Below are 20,848 nucleotides of genomic sequence, written 5' to 3'. Positions count from 1 at the left end.
TATTTCCATTATGTTTTCTTTTTCAGATACATTTATATTTTAAATTTCTATACAACTGCAGTAGACTCTTTTATTCTTATTTGTTTTCAGTTCGGTTTTGTAGTAGTAGTTCTCTACATTTTATATGATAAACATATGATAAAAGTAAAAACTTAATTTATAAATAAAATTACGAAAAATCAGACACAATTTTGCAGTTTACATTTATTGCACTAGAAACCCTAAGTTATTAAGTTTAAGGATGTCCGTAAAAAAAAATAAATCGTGTTATGTCATTTTTTTAATTCGAATAAATTTTTGGTAACGTTGAAGTAACTAAAACAATTACTATCGCAAAAGTATTTTTCTAAGACATTGGTATCATTTAAGAAATTGTCGATATACCACAAGAAATGCAACTCTGTGCCTATGAACAGAACACATTGCATGTGGAAATTAACAAAAAAAAGTTTTTGATTGTAAAGATTTAAAGCTCAAAGTGCTGCTTCATTTATTGCTGTGAAAATACACTTAAAGTGGAATCTTTAACAGTCCTATTGTTTTTGTAAATAATCGCATCTTTGAGGCACATATGTCCAGGTAATTTGGAGATCTTTAATGAGGACTGGGAAACATTACATGACTTTCTGCAAGTCGATTTCGCAGTTAGAAAAAATATAATTAAACGACAACACGTTGTTATCATTCTTGGGAATCCTTCAAAAATATAAGCAGACGGTGGACTCGGTGACACGTTTTCTCCGTCTGCGCTTTGCGATTGCGATTTTGCGTTTGCACATTATACATATGTACGTCTATCGTCACAACAGCAACGTCGGCAAATATGTAAAGTTAACAGGCTTAATTTGTTTTTGGGGTACCAGATGAGAAATGTAAGTCATTTAGAGACTGCAAGCTCAATACACTATAGTTTTTAAAAACAATTTTTAGTTAAAATTTAAAAATGTTTATACCTACAGCTTATGTCAATAATTGGTTACCTTTCTCAGACATTTGCCGATATTATCCGTGTTATTCCTTTAAATTCCAGATGCGTTTTTGTAAGTGATACTCAATCTATTTTCAGGTAAAATATTTTATTCATAACAAAAACGCACTTTATTTATATAATTTATATTGCAGAATCAAATGATTGTGTGACGACTATAATTGGTGGGTTTGAAATCACCCCAGAAATCGTCAATGAAACGACTAGGTTAACCGTTTGGCGATTTTTATAACACTAAATCATTAGGATTACTTGTACGTTATGCAACAAGCTATACCAACTATATCAACACAATCAGATATAGCGAAAGTCATGCAGCCTCATTCAGCACAAAATATGGTAAGTTCAGTTGAACAATAAACTGCTTAATTACATACTTTACGAATCATGCGTTGTTAATACAACTGGTACTATTTTTATGTGCCTTATAATTTGATTATTTTTCCCTATGTCCCAATATATTTGAACATCCTTATATTTTTATTAGGTTGATTAATCGATTGAATTGAAAGACGCTTTTGTTAAAATGGTTAATTAATATGGTATGACACTTCTTGTACAGCCAAACCAGACGTATGGGACATAAGGAAAGAAATGTAAAATATTATTGGTGAAAGTTTTATTGGAGTGGATATTTTTTTAACAGATTATTGTATATCTTTTTAAACAAATTTGCATTTGTTTTATTATCAAAAATATTGGTATAATAATAATCATAAATAATATTTTTGTTAAAACTATTTGATTGAGTGCCGAAATTATCATTTTTATTATATTTATATTTGCGAAAGTATTAAAGTGTTGATAATGAAACAAAAGCTACATAATTAAAAAAAGTTATACAATTAGACCCAAATGGTCAAATAGTAGTGTTTCAAGTCGGAAAATATTTTTATCATATAACTTCCTGCCAGTTAAGATATTAGCATGAATGCAACAATTTTCAATGCTTAGAGTGAGAAACTGCGCAAACATACAAGTAAGTTGCACATGATCATAACGAATAAACTCAAACTTATTTTTTTTTTATTATTATTTACAAATTTGCTTTGAACAACTAGATTAATTTGAAAGTCTTCCGCGCTGCCAAAGGTTGAAACCTTTCCGTTTTACGTTATATCGATTCTCACTTATTTACAAATTCATAAAAATTCAATTCAATTCGAGTTTATTCATTTTATCATACCTACTACAAATGAATCTAATTATATTATAAGTGGTTATACATGGTAAGAAATTTATTTATAAATATTATAATCTCGGTACTCGACTATAGTATTTCCTCTTGTTTTATGAGTAAAATATATTAAATATGGCGTAACCGTTTTGTTTAATGTCCAATTTTATACGAAATTTAAGAGATATTCCCGAAAGTCTTTGTTTTGCTAGTAAACAAGAAAATGATTCTCGAAGTAGCTACTATTACCCAGAATTTTTTATATTAAACATACATTATAAATATATTAATATATCGTGTCATATTACTTATTAATGAATTGACATGAAATCAGATAACACTAAATCCAGAGGTTTTACAATTATTTAACGTGGAAAATTTATAACAGTAAAATTCGTTAATTCAGTTTTACTGTTTCTAAGAGAAATATAAATATCTGGAAAGACTGGTGGTTTTAATGCTTGGATTACTTTGCCACTGCGAAATGTTGTGGCATAAACTTATATGGTGTGTAGTTTGGGAGATGATTGAATTTGTATAATAATTAATTAATTAAAAATTAAAACTAAAAAATTGGTTTTTTGCATGTATTTTAACAGATAAAAAATAAAAGGGATGCAAATGACTTAATAATAAAAAAACGTATCTTAGAGACACGCATCAAAATTTTAGGCAAAGCAACATTTTTATCGAACACAGTACAAAAGTGTAATACTGTATAATAATAAGATATTTTTAGTTTAGATTTAATTTATGTTAGTTGTACGTTTGTTAGGCTTTTAAGGGATATGTACCTCGAAAAAGCGACCACCTATTTTTAATTATCGTTTTTTGTAAGCTGTTATTTTTTTTATTTTGTGTTTTTTTTTTTTGTTTGTATTAGTTGAAATTAATTTCTAACTAAATTATATACCCTAGAAATATTCCCACTTTTGTAATCCGTTGTAGATTTTGCCAGCCAATAAAAAGACCAAAAAGTATGGCCAACAGGTGCCACCCTCAAAGCCACAATCCCTTCAGCTGCATCTGCAACAGCATCATAACCACCCAACATCTCAGACTCAGTTTCAGATAAATAAGGCATACAATATGGTATCCATTCTTAAGACCACAGCTCAAAATGCTCAACAGTCTCCACACTTAACGCATCAGCAACAAACACCATCTAACCAACATCAGCAAATACAACAGCATCCACAAAGCTATGCAAATGTCGTAAACAGACCTATATCAGCGTCTGCACCAGTTGGAGCCCAGCAGTCAACGGTTATGTGTAACGGCTCAAACATAATGACAGTGAATAGTTGTCAACTGAATTCCGGTGATTTGAATACGACCGCCATATATAACCTATCCAGTCACCAAGCATTAGCTGGAAGCCTAGATGAACACGTTCGCTTTCTAAATGTGCCGGATATTAAGAAAAATGGAAATAACATTGGCAATGCTACAGTAGTATCAAATAGCTCTAACGCCATTGTCGGAAATGGAACGACTTCCTGTACTGGAGTCAGTACTAACAGCCAAATAATGTTGCACGACAAGAATATCGTTGGCGTTAGCGTAAATTGTGTTGATAATAATAGAAAGTATGATTTCAAAAACAGTAGTTTGGTCTTAAATAATAACTTCCAAACATCTACACCAGAGGTAAAACATCAACAATATCGTACTTTTTGAAACAGATGCATTACACATGTTTTTTTCCTTACTTTCACATTTTTAAACCCGTTACTTGTAGAGTCAAATGATATATATTATTCATTAAAAAGTATGAAACGGGTAGAAAGAAGCGTTTCCGACTCTGTGCAGTATACTTATTCTGCTTTATGACTATTTTTTGAATTGATTTGGTCCTGTTCATCTGTGCATCTGGCTGATATGTCTGTGTGATCTCTAAGATCTGAAAACTATGTATGCAATTTCGAGAAATGCCAATAAAATGGTTAACCTACAAAATATAATAAACGTTTTAATTTCAAAGCACCTTGCTTAATCATATAAATCGTGTTTCGTAAGGTACCTTGCTTAACATTATCTTCCAAGCACTCTTCTTTACCCATGCTGCAGAGTAACATAAAAAATGAGAAGTTATATATATATAAGTTTGTTTTAAAATATTCATAATTTATTTATATTTTTTAGCTTTTTAGATTTTATAAAGAATGATATTCATATGCGAACTACGCCAGAATGATATATTCTCGATAATTACTTTCAGTATTGGAAGAAAAAACTGCGGCTAAACATCAAAACTAAAATAAAATGCTACACAGTGTAATACAAATATATATAAATAGTTTTATTTGGTGTACATCGAAACACAATAGCTCTTACTTATTTCGTTTTCTTTTTATTATTCATAAACTTCATTATTAAATTAATAATGGCTATTTTCATGTATAATGTCAATTACCTCTTTCCACTTATTACTAAATCTATATTTGTATATTTACAGTACGTTTCGACGGGAAACAGCAGTTCTGGGAATAGCCGATCTAATCCACAAAGTGGCGGCATTTTTCGAGGTCCACCACCCACGGCAAGTGCCCCACGAGGCTCCAGTGGAGGTGCAACACGCCATGTCCATGTACAACAGATGTACTCACAGCCTCTTCACCAAAACGTGGTGCTCCAACAATATACACAATACCCGCGACAACAAACATTTCCATCTACTCACTTGCAATATGCATCCGCCCCAATGCCCTACTATCCATACCAATATGTGCCAACTCTTCAACAGCAGCCGTCGCCACATACCCGAAATGCTGTTACGGTTAATACCAACGTAAATGTGGGAAATACTTTGCAGCCAGTCCAGTCCGGGCCCAATGGACCACTGCCTGGTCCGGGGACAAACTCGTCGCAGCTTCAATTGCTCACAAGTGCAGTGCAGCCAGGATCAAGTTCAGTGATGGGAGTCAGTGGTAGTCCTGGAATGGGACAAGTAGGTGTTTCTCCAATGGTTGGAGTTGGTGTAATGCCAACAAGTGTCCAAACCCAATCGGTACAGGTGCAACCATCAAGCAGGCGCCGACATCAGCATCGGTTGCCGATAATCGATCCTGCAACTCAAAAAAACATATTAGAAGATTTAGACAAGGCAAGTTATTACAAAGCTTAAGATTTCATATCATTTTACCATTTAAACCTTTATATTTTAAAGACAAACTTAAACACAGATAAAGACTTTTCGGAGCAGGCAACACTTACAAACACATCGGCAGCTGTCCTTTCAGAAGGTCCTATACGTATTCCACAGCAAGATGGTGTTGCAATCAGTAATTTAAGCAATATTATATCACAAGGATCCGAATCACGGATAAACGCCTCTTTCAGCCCGATCGGTAAATATTTTATGTTTTTTAAAAATGACCGTGAAAACATTTTGTTCTTGGAATATCTTAGATTTGTAAAAGTAATTCTAGAAGATTTTATTCTCTTCTTGCATATATGTTAGGTATGCTATTTTTATAGGAAGCAAATGCGAAGTGTGTGCGAAACATAAGGTGTCTTCTTATTCGAGTTGTTGATCGTTTTTATAGCCGTTACTCGTAAAGTAAAAGGGTATATTAGATTCGTTGAATAGTATGCAGTAGTTAAAAGGAATTAAGTATGTAATCTTGAGATGCCAGCGCATCTTATGGTGGTACCAATATCCGGCCACACTCACTCTTACGACCACCAAGCTCGAAAGACGGTTTTCACATATGGTATAAAGCTGATATCTCGGTAACTATAAGTGATAGAAATGTAGGATTAAGCATGTCTCTTTTTATGATGCCCCCCAATGCGAATAATTTTTCCCCATCTAGCCGCGCCCACTATATCGCTCACAAAACATGGAAAACCCAATAAGAGAAAATATTGGGAACTATAAGAGCTAGAAAGTTAGGCGTTAGTTTTCATCTGAACACGTCTACTCTGACGCTCACAAACCGCGCAAAGATTTTTTAAATTGGAACATTTCGCTTCATATGAAGAAATTAGGCTATAAGGTCTCACATGATCAGTGACGTCACCATCAGCTAGTAAACATGCTTTTTTGACAAAAGGTGGCGCTTTGTCATTTCCACTAGCAAAAAATATTAAAATTAATGTAAAACAGTAACGGGTATCTTATAGTTGCGGCACTCGACTATAGCGTTTCTTCTTGTTTTTTTTTTCTTTTGTTACGTTTCCGAACACATGTACCAAGATTCAGGTGTATAGAAAAAAATTAAAGGCTCTCACTGGGTTTTAGTTCACAACAATGTAATATACTTCAAACCTAATATATTTTTTTTCGATTGCAGAACCTATATCAATAAGTCGCCAAGATGTTGGGCAGACACCAATCGTATCAGCGATGTCTGATGCACCATCGGTCGAAATATTACCAACGCCTCAAAGAGGTAGAAGCAAAAAGTAAGTTACTTTATGTTATGCAATAATGCTCACGGAAAGGTTTTGCATTTTTGGAAGGGATCTTCTTTGGGAAAAATCTTGCTTATCATTACTAATTTGATCTGAACTAAAAGATACCTAAAATTAGGTAAAAGTAATGGATAAATGATCCGAAGGAAAAAAAGATCCCTTAGGGGTTTTGGTAAATGAGAACTTAAAAATTTTTATGGACTCACTCAAACTAATATAATTTGTTTATTTTTTCTAAATTAATTGTTGCTTTAGAATTCCTATAGTGTCTCCCAAAAAGGTATCTGATTCCATTGCTACTACTTCTTCTATTTCTATTTCTGGTAAGTACACATGTAAACGTAAATTAATTTTTCTATGGGTTTTAAAAAATATAAATTACACTGTTGAATGGCACGACTTTCAATTTGTATATATATATATGTATATATATATATATATATGCATCCATACCTATATATATATGCATCCATACCTATGAACAATGTGGTTTTATCCCTAAGGAGTTTTCCAAATAGCGATTTTCATACTTTAGAGTAGTATGTGATAATGTTTGCCCCATTTAAGAGGAGAGTTTTGCGCCCATACTTCCGGAAAGGTCCAAAATACTTAATATATATCGGCCTGCGCAACCTTTTACTCGTAGAGTAAAAGGGTATATTAGATTCGTTGAGAAGTATAAAATATATATTTTTTTGATCAGTATCAATAGCGATGTCGATTAAGCCGTGTCCGCCCGTCTGTCCGTAGGAACTCTGAGATATCAGGAATTGATTGTTGAGATGCCTACGCAGCGCAAGTTTATTTCAGCATCTTATCACGCCCACTATAACGCCGACAAACCGAGGATAACTGTGGCGTCCATAAGTGTACGTCTTCGTTTGACCTTGAATATCATATTTTTGTCAATATCTATCGATTTACCAAAGATCGGAACAATATGTTGCTATTTATGAAGACTCTATGACGTCCTATCAGTTACTCAACAAGCTTTCTCTGACAATAGGTGGTGCTTTGTGAATTTCCACTAGCAAAATTAATATTTCAAATTGTGTAAAACAGTAAGGGGTATCTTAAAGTAGCGTTTCTTCCTGTTTTTTCGTGTCTATTGTCTGCTAATTCTTGTTGTGGAAACATTGTCAAAGGTACCTGGACATAAACACAAATACGAAAAGCGTGCTCATATCTAGTAACGTTTGGTTGGATGGTTTGCAGCTGTGCTGAGAGAATGCATCACTCATTTTATTAACCCGCCAAATGCGATAAATAATCTAGACTGCAAACAGAAGGTTTAAAGAATGAAGTCCAGTGCAAGTGTTCGAAGATGTTACTGGTAGAAACAAAAATCTTCCGAGATATTTGATATAGTAGTCCGATCCGAAAACCTTAGTTTGCGTACAGGCGGGCAACTGGGCACAAATAGATCTCTCCTGCTTGTACGCTGATCAAGAAAATATTTGCGTCTTAACTACACTGCAAACTGAAATTGTACTTTTTTGCGAGGATATACTTTTATAAGGAATAAAAAATTTATCTTTAAAATAATATATGCATATATGACTTGAAAATAATTAGGCTCACAAAGTAATAATGGTAATAATAAAGTAGAAATGTAAGATTTCATTGTTTTTCAACTTCAATTGCGTACTTAAAGTTACTAATATTAAAATTATAACATTAAGAATTTGGAAATATTAATACGAAATTTGAATTATAATTGACCTTTCTCTAGAACTTATCTTGGTAGGTACTTTACTCCTGGTGCTGTAATAGTCGTGACACAAAACAGTTTTATATTACAAAAAGTTTTTTTTCACAACATAAAGACCAATATTCATCAGTTTGCTTGAGTGCGCATAAATATTTCAGTCGCTCATAATTGTTATTTGCGCGTAGTACTGGGTGCAAGTGTATTTTGAATACGTTTTCACTTTTGCTTTTTAGATTGTTTTTAGACTTTTAGCGAGTTTATCGGTTCGCGGGCGATTTTTTCAGTTCTTTGTTTAGTTTGTGACGCATTGGATCGTTTTTTTAATCATTGTGTTTGTGTTAGTGAGATTCCATATCATCTGTGTCTATCTATAGCTGCTAGGCAACAACGTGGCAGTTGGCCGGTAAGTCATCGTGCCGTAATGTGAAATACATATTAACAAATGTATAAAAGCAAACACATACATATATAAAATGAAATATGTGGTTACCACTTTATTGGCGCAATTTGTTGCTAAAGCATGTAAGTGACGTCACTGACCATGTATTAATTTCTTAATAACATATGAGAAAATACTGATTTGAAAGATGGGTGCTCGATCGATTGGTACTAACAAAAAAGGATAGTTAAAGTCAAACCTCCAAGCTTGTAGGCATGGCTTGTGAATCAAAATTGATCTGCGCTGGCATCTGCATTCTTAGTCCAAATTTCCTAGCTCTTATAGTTTTTGTCGGTAATTATCAATGTACATCTTACCGAAGCATAGCTAGTTTCGGAAATTCTTAACTTCTAAATTTTTCGGAGCAGGTATATAACATACACGATTGATCGATCACTCGGGTCCGGGGGTTGAGTTTTAATTTATGTAGACTCTAAACTCGTATCCGAGGAGATTAATCTTCAATTCGGTGATATCAAATTTATTTGTGTTACTCTTTTACTTTCTGGTACATTTTTATTTATTACGTGTTCTTACATCCCTCCTAAGCCCGAATCATCTATGTACGTATGAGTTGCATGTATCAAACAGTCCGTTTTTACGCTAATATCAGATATGGATCAGCTTGTGATTTTGGGCGATTTTAACATACCACAAACTAACTGGTCCAAAAACGAAAATAGTTTAGCTTTAACAGCTTCTTGACATTACGATTTGATTGACCCTGGAAACAATTAACCATGTGAAAAACTGTTTGGGTCGATCTATGCTTAATCTCAGATTCGGACTCCGTCTTTATATCTAGGGCTTCACCACTTACACGCCCTGAAGACGTTTATAATCCCACTCTGGAGCTGGCGATCGATGCTGGACCACTCCAAGTGACTGGGCCTACTAGGGTTGTCAAAAAGGTTCGCTGTTTTAGTATTACCATATTTTACCATTCATTAAACCTAATATTTGATATATGTGTTCCGATGAGAACGGATAACCCCCCTTGGTACACCAAGGGCTTAAATACCTTAAGGAATATAAAGTTCAGGCTTCAGAAAAAATACTTAAAAACTGCCACTTCGCTCAGTTACTCTCAATACTTAGTTGCTCGGTCAAATATTACTGTTCCGAACGCTCAGTATCATAAAAATTATTTAGCTTCGTTGTAGGACCCAATTTACACAGAACCCGAAAAAATTATATAATTTCGTTAGGACTAAGTGTAAACCAAAAACGTTTCCTTCAGCACTAACGTTTGAAAATTCAAAGGCGAGAACTAATCAGGCTATAGCCGATATGTTCGCCAAGTTTTTTCAAATCACATATTCACCTTCGACAACCCCTAGGCAGCCTTACGTCTACGGTGTTCCACAGTCGAACCTCGTCACGCGACCTTTTTTGATAATGAGTGGTATTCTTAAAGATCTTCACAGTGTTAAGGCGACCTTTTCGCAAGACCCCGATGGCGTTGCTGGCTGTGTGCATAGATACTACGCGTCTTACCTGTGCAATCCTCTTTTAAAACTGTTTAACCTCTAGTTTGGAACGGAAACGTTTCTCCTTATTTGGAAGGAATCTTTCATCATTTCTCTAAACAAGGAAGGGAAAACTTCGGATGCTGGTAATTATAGGGGTATCTCTAAATTATCAGCAATTCCAAAACTCTTTGAGAAGATCATTGAACCCTATTGGGTCTGGTCTGGTCTGGTTGATGCTTCATTTGGTGTCTCTCACGGAAGCCATTTAGGTCCGCTATTTTTCACATTATACAAGAATGACCTTTCACTCGCTTTAAAAAATACTTTTATTTAAATGTTGCAGATGATGTGAAACTTTGTATTCAAAGTCTTAACGGCTTTAAGTGTAAAGTAATGACCTTCATTCGTTCTAAATCCGTAATAACCTCTTACACACTATGTGGTGTAGCCCTTGGTAGAATTAGGTGTCCTATTGGATGCGAAACTTACATTTTCCGACCACACTTTTTCCATGGTTAATAAATCCAGAGCTGTGCAAGGTTTTATAAAAAGGTGGTCGAAAGCATGTAATGACCGTTACGTTACTAAAACTTTATATTGTCTCTTTCGTTCGATCTTAGAGTATGGATCCTGCGTCCGAAACACACAGTATGCGTTCCACCAATACCGTATAGAATCTGGCCAAAAAAAATTCCTTATATTTGCTCTTCGTGGCCAAAATTGGGATGCAAACATCTTCCCTATTATAACAGTAGACTACTACTGATAAACTTACCGACCTTGCTAGGTTGCTTAAACATCAATGTGCCCGCTACGCTTACTAGAAACTATATTACCTTATCCTTGGAACATTGCAGCTCGAACTTTGTCCTTCATGAACCATTTAGGATATTATGTTCGAGTTATAATGCCCTCCAATTCTTCTTCTTCTTCTTATAATACACATAATTTCGTCGTTTCTAAACTTATTCACTCGGTACTATCCATGTGTTTCGAGCCGTACGTTAGACAGGGTTGCACGATAAGCAACGGGTGTCGCGTAAGAAATTTTTTTTTAATTCAAGCCGGAATATTTTTAGGTTTTTTTCTCATAATGTATCTATTGCAGTGACGTCGCCGTCAATATATATGGTTTTGGCAATCATTTCTGCTAGCAAAAATACTATATTATATTATTATAGCAATAGTAACGGGTATAATATAGTCGAGTATAATATATTACGATTTTTTGTGCGGAAGGAGCGAAAGCAATACAAAGCCAATTTAATAGTCTAATAACGTAATTTCTTAGTCACCAAGTTTCTTTTTAAGGATAGGGACTCCGCCATTGCCAGACAACATTGCCAGAAATTTGCAGACAGATATTGCCAGATAACTGTTTAGTTTTTCCTTGCTATGGAGCTGGTTAAAATCGAATTAATTAAATCATATGTTGTATTTATGCCCGTTACTTGTAGAGTAAAAGAATTGAGATTAAGCAGAAAGATCCTTGAGGTACCCACGCAGCGCCCACGGAAAACTAAAATCGCTGAAATCTTAGAGCTAAAAAGTTGGGATTAAGTACTCTTGAGATGTAAGCGCATCTTATGATGGTAGCATTATCCGGCCATAACCACTCTTACGCTCACCAAGCTCGAAAGACGGTTTTCGCAATATGTAGAATAGCTGATAACTCGGTAGGTTTTTATAATGCCCCAAATGCGAATTGTTTCGTCTTGTTTTTTTTTTAATGTTTTTGTCGGTAACAATATTCTGTGCGTTTACTGAGTTCGGCTTCTTTATTTAACCTTGTCTAATCTAAGCATACAAATCTTTGATAGTTCAATTTCCTTGAACAATTTCTGAAAACTCGTCACCAAGTCAAGTTTTTGCTTCAACTGTATTTTTTTTTTAACTAAACCAGTTTGTTTAATGGAAATGCATAAACAAATGATAATAATGTTAAATTAATTAAAAGCTGCGGGTGTCATTCCAGATATGTGTCAGCCGTTGAATGTGTCTGACAAGTTATTATAAACTTGAAATCCATGAAATTTAATAAAGATGAAATACCTAAAAAACCATTGATTACTATAATCTCAATTTAAACCATTTTCTTCAATCGATTCTAATTTTCTTCTAACAATCAACAATATTAAAAGTTTTATTACATTTTTTAACTATTTTTTAAACTGTAGACGAAACGGATGATGCTGTGTCAAAAGCGATTGCCGCAACCCCTGAGGAACCTCTACAACCAAATCCGCATCAAAAATTACTCACATCCGAATTATCGGAACAGAAGCAAGCCGCATTAAAAACTGACATTACAAAGGAAGTGGAAAAAGTAACGGAAAAAGCAAATACCGAAGTAAATTTTGGTGTGTTTTCTGGAAATCATCAATTAGAGATACTGACTGCCACTGAAACGAACAGTCAACCATCAAAGAATTTTTCTGTCCAGCCTGAAATCTCTAATATTGACGAATTACCGCCTGTTGATTCTGTTGCAGATTCGGCTAAGATTCACACCATTTTGGATAACTATGATTCTACACAGTCAAATGAAATGGAAAAATCTATAGTTGAAAATTTTAAAGATAACCAATGTGAAGAACAAACAGTTCATGGTGAAATAAGTTTAGTAAGTGTCCCTGATGAGATTGAACTATCATCGATGGCATTAAAAAAAGGGACTTGTTTAGACGATAGTTATATCGAAACATTAGATATTATAGAGACTAAAAATAATGGAGATGTTTTAGATGAAGTCGCTACTAATGAGTCACCAACGGAGACCAATTCAACAAATAACACAGACATAGATTTAAATCTCCAGTTCCCTTTAAAATCAGACGAAATGTCAGAGACGGATTTGGAAGATAAACCTAAGTCTACTAGTCCTTCAGACGAAAAAACAGGAATAACCGTATCATCTGTTATCAATTATAATGAAGGTCAATGGTCTCCAAGCAATCCAAGCGGCAAAAAACAATATAATCGAGATCAGTTATTACAGTTACGGGAGGTGAAGGCCTCACGTATACAGCCAGAGGTGAAAAATGTGTCTATTCTTCCTCAACCTAACTTAATGCCAGCATTTATCCGAAATAACAATAATAATAAGCGAGTACAATCTATGGTTGGAATGATTGGCAATCGTAGTAGTGATTCCGGAGGTAATTACATTGGCAAACAAATATCAATGTCTGGTGTGATGGGTGGTGGCAGCAGAAATAGTATGAAAGGCATGATTCACGTTAATTTGTCCCTAAACCAAGATGTTAAACTAAGTGAGAACGAAAACGCTTGGCGTCCAAGAGTCTTGAATAAATCGGATGTGGACAGCGACACAAAATCTACGCAAGAATTGGTTCGTCGAGTTCGTGGCATTTTAAACAAGCTTACCCCTGAAAGGTTTGATACGCTTGTCAAAGAGATTATAAAGTTGAAAATCGATACGCCAGAAAAAATGGACGAAGTTATTGTGCTGGTATTTGAAAAAGCAATTGATGAGCCAAACTTTTCTGTATCCTATGCCAGACTATGCCATCGTCTGATTTCGGAAGTAAAAGGGAGAGACGAGCGCATGGAGAGCGGCACAAAATCTAATTTGGCGCACTTCAGAAATGCTTTGTTGGATAAAACCGAACGGGAATTCACACAAAATGTCTCACAGAGCACTGCAAAAGAAAAAAAATTACAGCCAATAGTAGATAAAATAAAGAAAAGTACAGATGCTAATGAAAAAGCAGAACTTGAGGCATTCTTAGAAGAGGAGGAGAGAAAAATACGACGACGCTCCGGAGGCACCGTACGATTTATCGGTGAACTTTTTAAGATATCTATGTTGACTGGCAAAATAATATATTCTTGCATTGATACACTTCTTAATCCTCATTCTGAAGACATGCTTGAATGTCTATGCAAGCTGCTCACCACTGTGGGTGCCAAGTTTGAGCAGACTCCAGTGAATTCGAAGGAACCAGGAAGGTGTTACTCATTGGAAAAATCTATAACCAGAATGCAGGCTATTGCTTCAAAAACTGACAAAGATGGAGCCAAAGTAAGCTCACGGGTGCGTTTTATGCTTCAAGATGTTATAGATTTGCGGAAGAATAAATGGCAAACTTCACGCAATGAGGCACCCAAAACTATGGGACAAATTGAAAAAGAAGCAAAGAACGAGCAGATTTCTGCACAATATTTTGGTACACTTTCCAGTAATACGCTTGTAGGAACACAAGGCGGCTCTGGTAAACGAGATGATCGTGGCAACGCTCGATACGGAGAATCTCGTTCTGGTAGCGGGTATGGTGGCAGTCACAGCCAACGTGGCGACAACGGAAACCTACGGCACCAACAGCAAAGTAATATTGGCGGAGTCAGTGGCTCTGGCGGAGCAGCACACTCAAATGGAAACAATGATGACAATACTTGGCATGTGCAAACTAGCAAAGGTAGCCGTTCCCAAGCGGTCGACAGTAATAAACTGGAGGGTTTGGTAAGATAATTATTTTTGTTATAGTTAGGTTTTTAAAAGTATGTAACAATAGAGCTAGAAGATTCTGACCATATTACTTGAGTCTGTCCGTATGAACTGTGAGGGCTTTAAAAATATCGGAGCTACGAAGCTTAGCAATCAAATTCTACAATGTAAGGCACGTTTATTAACTCACATTGACTGCTCTGGCCATGTGTAGGCTTATTATCTCAATTTCTTAACAAGTTTTGTTGCGACCCAAAACAGATCGATGCATATAGACAAAAAACTACGAAGTCAAACCAAACTTTTAATATGATTATTTATGTATGGATTAGACTATAGATCTTTATCAAGATTATATATATTAAAGTGTCAGTTAACCTGTTACATTGAAACCTGTCTGTAGAATATTTATTTTAAAAATGATTGAAGAGTTATTTTTATTTTTATCTTTCACATATTATGAATAAAATGGAAATTAATTTTTGGTTTTTAATTTGTCAATTAAAGTTTTCATGAATATATTTTTAAATATTGCAGTCTAAACTTTCTGATCAAAACTTAGAAACAAAGAAGATGGGTGGATTAGGGCAATTTATTTGGAACCCAGCAAAACAATCATCTGTACCCACAGCAACCCCATCCAATCCCTTTGCTGTGCTATCATCACTTAATGATAAAAATAGCAGTGAGTGGGATCGCGCTGTTCCTAGAAATAAGGGGTCATATAATAAGGGATCGATGGAACGCGATCGCTATGATAGAGGTTTGTTAAAAAAGTAGAATTTCTTCAAAAACGCAGAAAAATGTTTATTTATTATTACTTAAAAAGGTATACATTCGAGGACTGGATCATCTCAAGGGTCACGAGAAAACTCATCCTCCCGTAGTGGGCAACAGGGCCATGGTCGCAGCCTATTGAGTACGTCTGTTCAAAAATCTGCTAGTCAATCAAAATACACGCAACAGCAAGTGGTTCCTGGACGTCATACTGCCAAAGTGAGTAATATAAATATTATTTTTCGTTTCTGTGTCTAAATATATTTATAAATAGGGCTAGAACAAACATAGCGCTGAACGTTGTTGTTTGATACTGCTATTTGTTTATGTTTATTTGTGTTCGATAACAAATCACAGAAAATTCTTCCCTCGGATAAAGGAACGGAATAAAATGTCTGTACAAAATTGTATAGGCATTTATTTTATAACCCAGTGCAGATAAACCTATATTTTCCTAATAGGGAGAATAATTTACAGAATTTAAAAAAAAAATATACCAGCTAGAAGGAAGCGTTTCCAAACCTGTTAAGTACCTATATTTTTGTACAGGATCAATAACCAAGCCCCGAATTTGCTATTTACGTTTGTTCGTTCGCATATACGCATGGATGCTGAGATGTCAGGAACTAAAAGAGAAACAACGTTGGGATTAAGTATGCAGATTCTTTAAATCCTTACGCAGCACAAGTGTAGCATCACAGAGAAATATAAAAGCTAACATTATAGGATTTAGCATGTATAATTTTGAAATGGCAGGGAATCTTACCATTACCATTATCCGGTCACGCCTAGAAACGCCGATATCTCGGAAACTAAAAGTGAAAGAAAGTTAAGAATAAGCATTCAGTTTTCAATGAAGCTTATTATTTTTTCGCATTTAGTCACGCCCTCCCTAACGCCCACAAACCAAAAACTCTAAAATCTCGGTAACTATTCTTGAAATGCCACCACAGCACGACATGATATTTCATCCAAACACGCCCACTTTAACGGCCAAAAACCGCGAAAAATAGGCATCAATAATATTAACATTTATGTTTTGTTTTACCCTGTATAAAATTTGCTTAACATCTAAATCGAACCTTTATCCTTTATTTCGCAATTTATTAAGATAGGTAGGTTATAAATTAATGGTTCAAAACTCACACCATAGCGTTTTTTCTTGGTTTAAAATTAATTAACAGAGCAACGGGAATCTAAAAGTATATATTTAAACATTTTATTGTTACAAGTTTGCGTTTTAAATTAGAACCAAATGATAATAATACGCAATACTGCTATTCCAGTTATTAATTAAGACTATCTTACAGGTACAGCCATCACTTGGTAGCTCTACTGTCAACGCTGGTGGACTTTACCGTGGAAGTGAACAACCGTCACCTGCATCCTTACCGTTTTCTCAAAGTACTCGTTGTGTTGCTCCTGCGGCAGTTTTCAATGAGGCTAGTGAAACAGATCTGAAGAACATAAAGTCTGTTGTCTCAGAAATGATAGAGCTTGCATCAGCCTCTGAGACAGTAACGCCCGGTGTAGTCGCGTGCATTAAACGAGTACCAGAGGAATTGCGCTGCAGTTTCTTATATTACATATTAACGGATTACTTGCATTTAGCGGATGTTGGTAAACAGTACAGGCGGTATTTGGCCATTACTGTTTCCCTACTTATTCAACAGAATTACATCTCTGTGGATCACTTCAGACTGGCGTACAATGAATTTAGCGAGTACGCGAACGATTTAATTGTTGATATTCCAGAGCTTTGGCTGTACATTCTCCAATTTGCCGGTAATATTATCATTTTTGCGTTTACCAGCAAATGTATCAGTAAAATACCTAATTTGTTTTGTTGAAAAGAGTAGAAAAAGTATAAGCAGAATAAAACAATTTTATGTTTTATATATCCTTAGATCTAGTAAGTACCCAGGTTTGAAATTTTGTCATAAATAATTATTTAAAGTATTATGGCAATTTAAAAGTTCTACGAATTTCAAATAACAACAGATAAGCAATGTCGCAAAAAGGTAGGGTAATGATACCAAGCCCTAAAATCGAAAAAACAACACACCATTAATCATAGCATTATTGGCAAAAAATAAAATCAATGAAATATAGTTTCGTCATGTACCGAATATGTCACTGATATCATTTATGGCTAACGCCTGATATATTAACTTCTACTAATATTTTTATTAAAATATTTATAACTCTTCCTTTACAGGGCCATTAATTGTGAAGAAAATCTTAACTGTATCCGACTTGTGGAACAAAAATTTAAAAGACAATAGCCCTTTAAAAGTGGCTAAAAAGTTCCTTAAAACATACTTGATATATTGTACACAAGAAGTTGGACCAAATTTTGCCCGGAGTATGTGGATCAAGTTCAACTTAAAATGGTCAGATTTTATGCCTGAAAATGAAATCGAAGACTTTATTAAATGCAACGTGAGTTTATTTATATATACTTAAATGGCGTGAAACATAACATATCGAATATAAAATCCCAGATCATATATTTTAAATGATTTTATTTTATCTTAATTAAATTTATCTTTTTGACTCAGCCTAAATTCATTTGACATACCTTCCAATTTTTTTACGGTGATCTTGAAGTGAACATTTTTAATAATGTAAACAAAACCCTGCTTTTCAAAGCCACTCTAACGCCCACAAAACCCGAAAAACCAAAAATGCAAAAATCTCGAAAACTATAAGAGCTACAAAATTTTACTTAGGTACACGTATTTAAGAGATGCCTCTGCAACTTGCCACGAAGTTGCATTCGGCCACGCCCACTCTAACGCCCACAAACCGCGGAAAGCTGTGGCGTCTATAATATTATTATGAATGCCTTCGTTTGACGTTGTATAACTTATTTCTGTTAATATCTATCGTTTTACCAAAGATTTCAAATCGGGACATTATTTCGCTATTTATAAAGAAATTAAGGCCTCACATGGGCAGTGACGTCACTATAAGCATACTCAACATACTTCCTCTGACAATAGTTGGCGCTTTGTGAATTTCCACTAGCAAAATAATATTTTAAAATTTTGTAAAACAGTAACGGGTATCTTATAGTCGCGGCACTCGACTATAGCGTTTCCTCTTGTTTTTTATTAGGATCAATAGCCTAATTGATTTAGCCATGTCCTTTTGTACGTAAGAGGGCTGGGATTTCAGGAACTATCAAAGGTACAAAGTATGGACTAAAATAAGATTAGGTTTGGTTTAACCTTGAATTTTTTTGTCTGACCTAACAAATTACCAAATAATAATAATTTAAATCTGAATTTTATTTCATAATGTAATACTAGTGTGGATTATAAAGCCTCACATAAATAGTAGTGCCAACGTTAGTTAATAAACACGCATTATATAGTTCTGTATGACCAATAACAAAATTTGTTTTTAATTTTGACTTTTTCTTGTTTATATTCATTTATATATTAAGCCGGCAATTTTATTTATTATAAATTATTTACAGAGGCTGGAATATGTTGAAAACGAGTCTATGTCGCCAGTGATTGAGCAACGAGAGTCCCCGGAAAAGCACGTCAAAAATGTGATAGACCATATTGATCACTTGTTGAAGGAAGGAACGACCGCAGATTGCATTATTGACTACAGTAACGTAAGGACGTATAATAATATTTATAGCTTTATTTTAATATGACCTCTTCGTTTTTAAGGGAAATATAATGGTGGTCGATAAGTTGTTTATTAGGGGATTGACTGAAACGTTAAGTAATTTCTCAATTCTCTACAAGGAAAATAGTTATAAACTTGAGACCGAAACCTTTCAAAAGTTTTGCATACCAGTTTTGCTGAGATACATTGATTCGAATGAAGATCATCAACTTGAATGCTTATATACTATGCAACTATTAGTCCATGGTTTAGAGCACCCTAGAGGTAAGATTCGTATTTTGCTAAAAGTTAAATAAATTTTAAATGTGTTTAATTTTGACTTTTCGTTTAAGCAAAAGTCTACTTTTTTATGGCTTACGTTTTTCATTGCATTATTATTTCAGGATTGCTGAGTGAACTAATTGGCGAGCTTTATGATGCCTATGTAATACAAAAGGAATCGCTCTGTAAATGGCGCGATTCAAAGGATCAGTCAGCTGGCAAGGGTAAATTTACGTTTATAATTACGTTTTATATGTAATATATAATTTATTTCTTTATTATAGGCGTTGCTGTAAAAAGTCTTAATCCTTTTTTTAACTCGTTATTAAACGATGACGCTAACTAAAACCGGAAATTATCTGGCCTAGGCAGCATATATTTAAAATTTGTAATAAAATTTATTAAAACGAAGTTTGGTGGGTGAAGAAGGTTCATTAACAGTATATATAGATTTCAATATGGACTTATTCAATTTCACTAAAGATTCTGGTTCATGACTTAAGATTACATGCAAAAATATAAAAAGTGTATAACATATGTACAATAAAGCGAACCAAAAGGAAACGTATAGCTATAAACGTTAACCGCTCATTTATTTGAGCGCTAGTTAAGGGTAATAAGAACTCTGCAAACCAATTTCAAAAGAATTATGATAACAGAAATATATGCTTTATATAAACTTTCTAGGTTTTATAGTTTCTGAGATTTCAGCGAACATACGGACATTGTTGCTAATCGGGTGTATCCTAATTTAATATGTCAAGAATGGGGATTATGCAAGACGCTTATTAAATTAAATGTATGAGAACGGTAAAGAAAGCACACACATCACCCTGAAAAGGCAACAAATTATAAAAGTCAGTTTATTAGATTCTAACAGCTACAATGTGGGATTTATATTACGAATACCTTTGGAATTTTATATATATATTTATATTTATATATTATTAGAAAAATATATAAAATTAAGATGGAACTTCTTTCGATTTTACAAAGTAACTTATATGTATATATTTTCTCCGGATTTTGCAAAGTCCGTAAAACTGAGAGATTTAGTCATTTTTGATTGAACTTCCAAAACCCACAAACCTATTATTACTAAGGCCCCCATAATATAAATTCATACCAACATACAAATATATTTTTAAATAATAGTTATTTGTGATAAAACAAGAAGAAACGCTATAGTCGAGTGCCGCGACTATAAGATACCCGTTACTGTTTTATAAAATTTTAAAATAGTTTTGCGAGAGGAAATTTACAAGTGCCATCTTTTGTAAGAACAAGCACGTTAAGTAACTGATGGTGACGTCACTGTCCATGTGAGGTCTTATAAACTTTATTTCTTCACAAATAGCGAAATAATGTTCCGATTTAAAAAATCTTTAGTAAATCAATAGATATTTACAAAAATAAGTTATGCAAGGCCAAATGAAGACATACACTATAAATATTATGGACGCCACAGTTTTCGCGGTTTGTGGGCGT

The 20,848-nt window shown here is 34.3% G+C and overlaps 1 protein-coding gene across 5 annotated transcripts; it reads left to right on the top strand.

Annotated features, from left to right (window-relative positions):
* The first annotated feature begins 381 nt into the window (after nucleotides 1-381).
* On the top strand, nucleotides 382-19,924 carry LOC108102371 (eukaryotic translation initiation factor 4 gamma 3). Of its 5 annotated transcripts, none has more exons than XM_017207290.2 (17): nucleotides 382-579; nucleotides 1,031-1,066; nucleotides 1,123-1,327; nucleotides 3,114-3,815; nucleotides 4,624-5,271; nucleotides 5,335-5,515; nucleotides 6,464-6,575; nucleotides 6,840-6,907; nucleotides 12,384-14,689; nucleotides 15,212-15,437; nucleotides 15,504-15,670; nucleotides 16,762-17,236; nucleotides 17,670-17,893; nucleotides 18,936-19,082; nucleotides 19,141-19,363; nucleotides 19,483-19,584; nucleotides 19,645-19,924. In XM_017207290.2, exons 3-17 carry the CDS (start codon nucleotides 1,250-1,252, stop codon nucleotides 19,704-19,706), a joined length of 5,721 nt encoding a protein of 1,906 aa, XP_017062779.2. In that variant the 5' UTR covers nucleotides 382-579; nucleotides 1,031-1,066; nucleotides 1,123-1,249; the 3' UTR covers nucleotides 19,707-19,924. The 5 variants fall into 5 exon arrangements, with proteins under 5 accessions (XP_017062779.2, XP_041674449.1, XP_041674447.1 ...); XM_041818515.1 differs by having other exon boundaries at nucleotides 990-1,066; nucleotides 3,225-3,815; XM_041818513.1 differs by having other exon boundaries at nucleotides 990-1,066.
* The last annotated feature ends 924 nt before the right edge of the window (nucleotides 19,925-20,848 follow it).

This window comes from Drosophila eugracilis, unplaced genomic scaffold, assembly GCF_018153835.1.
Source record: "Drosophila eugracilis isolate 14026-0451.02 unplaced genomic scaffold, ASM1815383v1 contig_340, whole genome shotgun sequence".
Lineage (NCBI taxonomy): Eukaryota > Metazoa > Arthropoda > Insecta > Diptera > Drosophilidae > Drosophila > Drosophila eugracilis.
Note: the sequence above shows the minus strand (reverse complement) of the source record. Positions and strands in the feature narration are given on the sequence as shown.

Excerpts from the sequence above, each read along its gene's own strand:
- LOC108102371 (XM_017207290.2), top strand. The coding sequence starts at position 1,250 with ATGCAACAAGCTATACCAACTATATCAACACAATCAGATATAGCGAAA. Across the intron at positions 6,908-12,383 it reads TTCTTCTATTTCTATTTCTG|ACGAAACGGATGATGCTGTG; the intron begins GTAAGTACACAT and ends TTTAAACTGTAG. Across the intron at positions 19,083-19,140 it reads GCATTATTGACTACAGTAAC|GGAAATATAATGGTGGTCGA; the intron begins GTAAGGACGTAT and ends TTCGTTTTTAAG.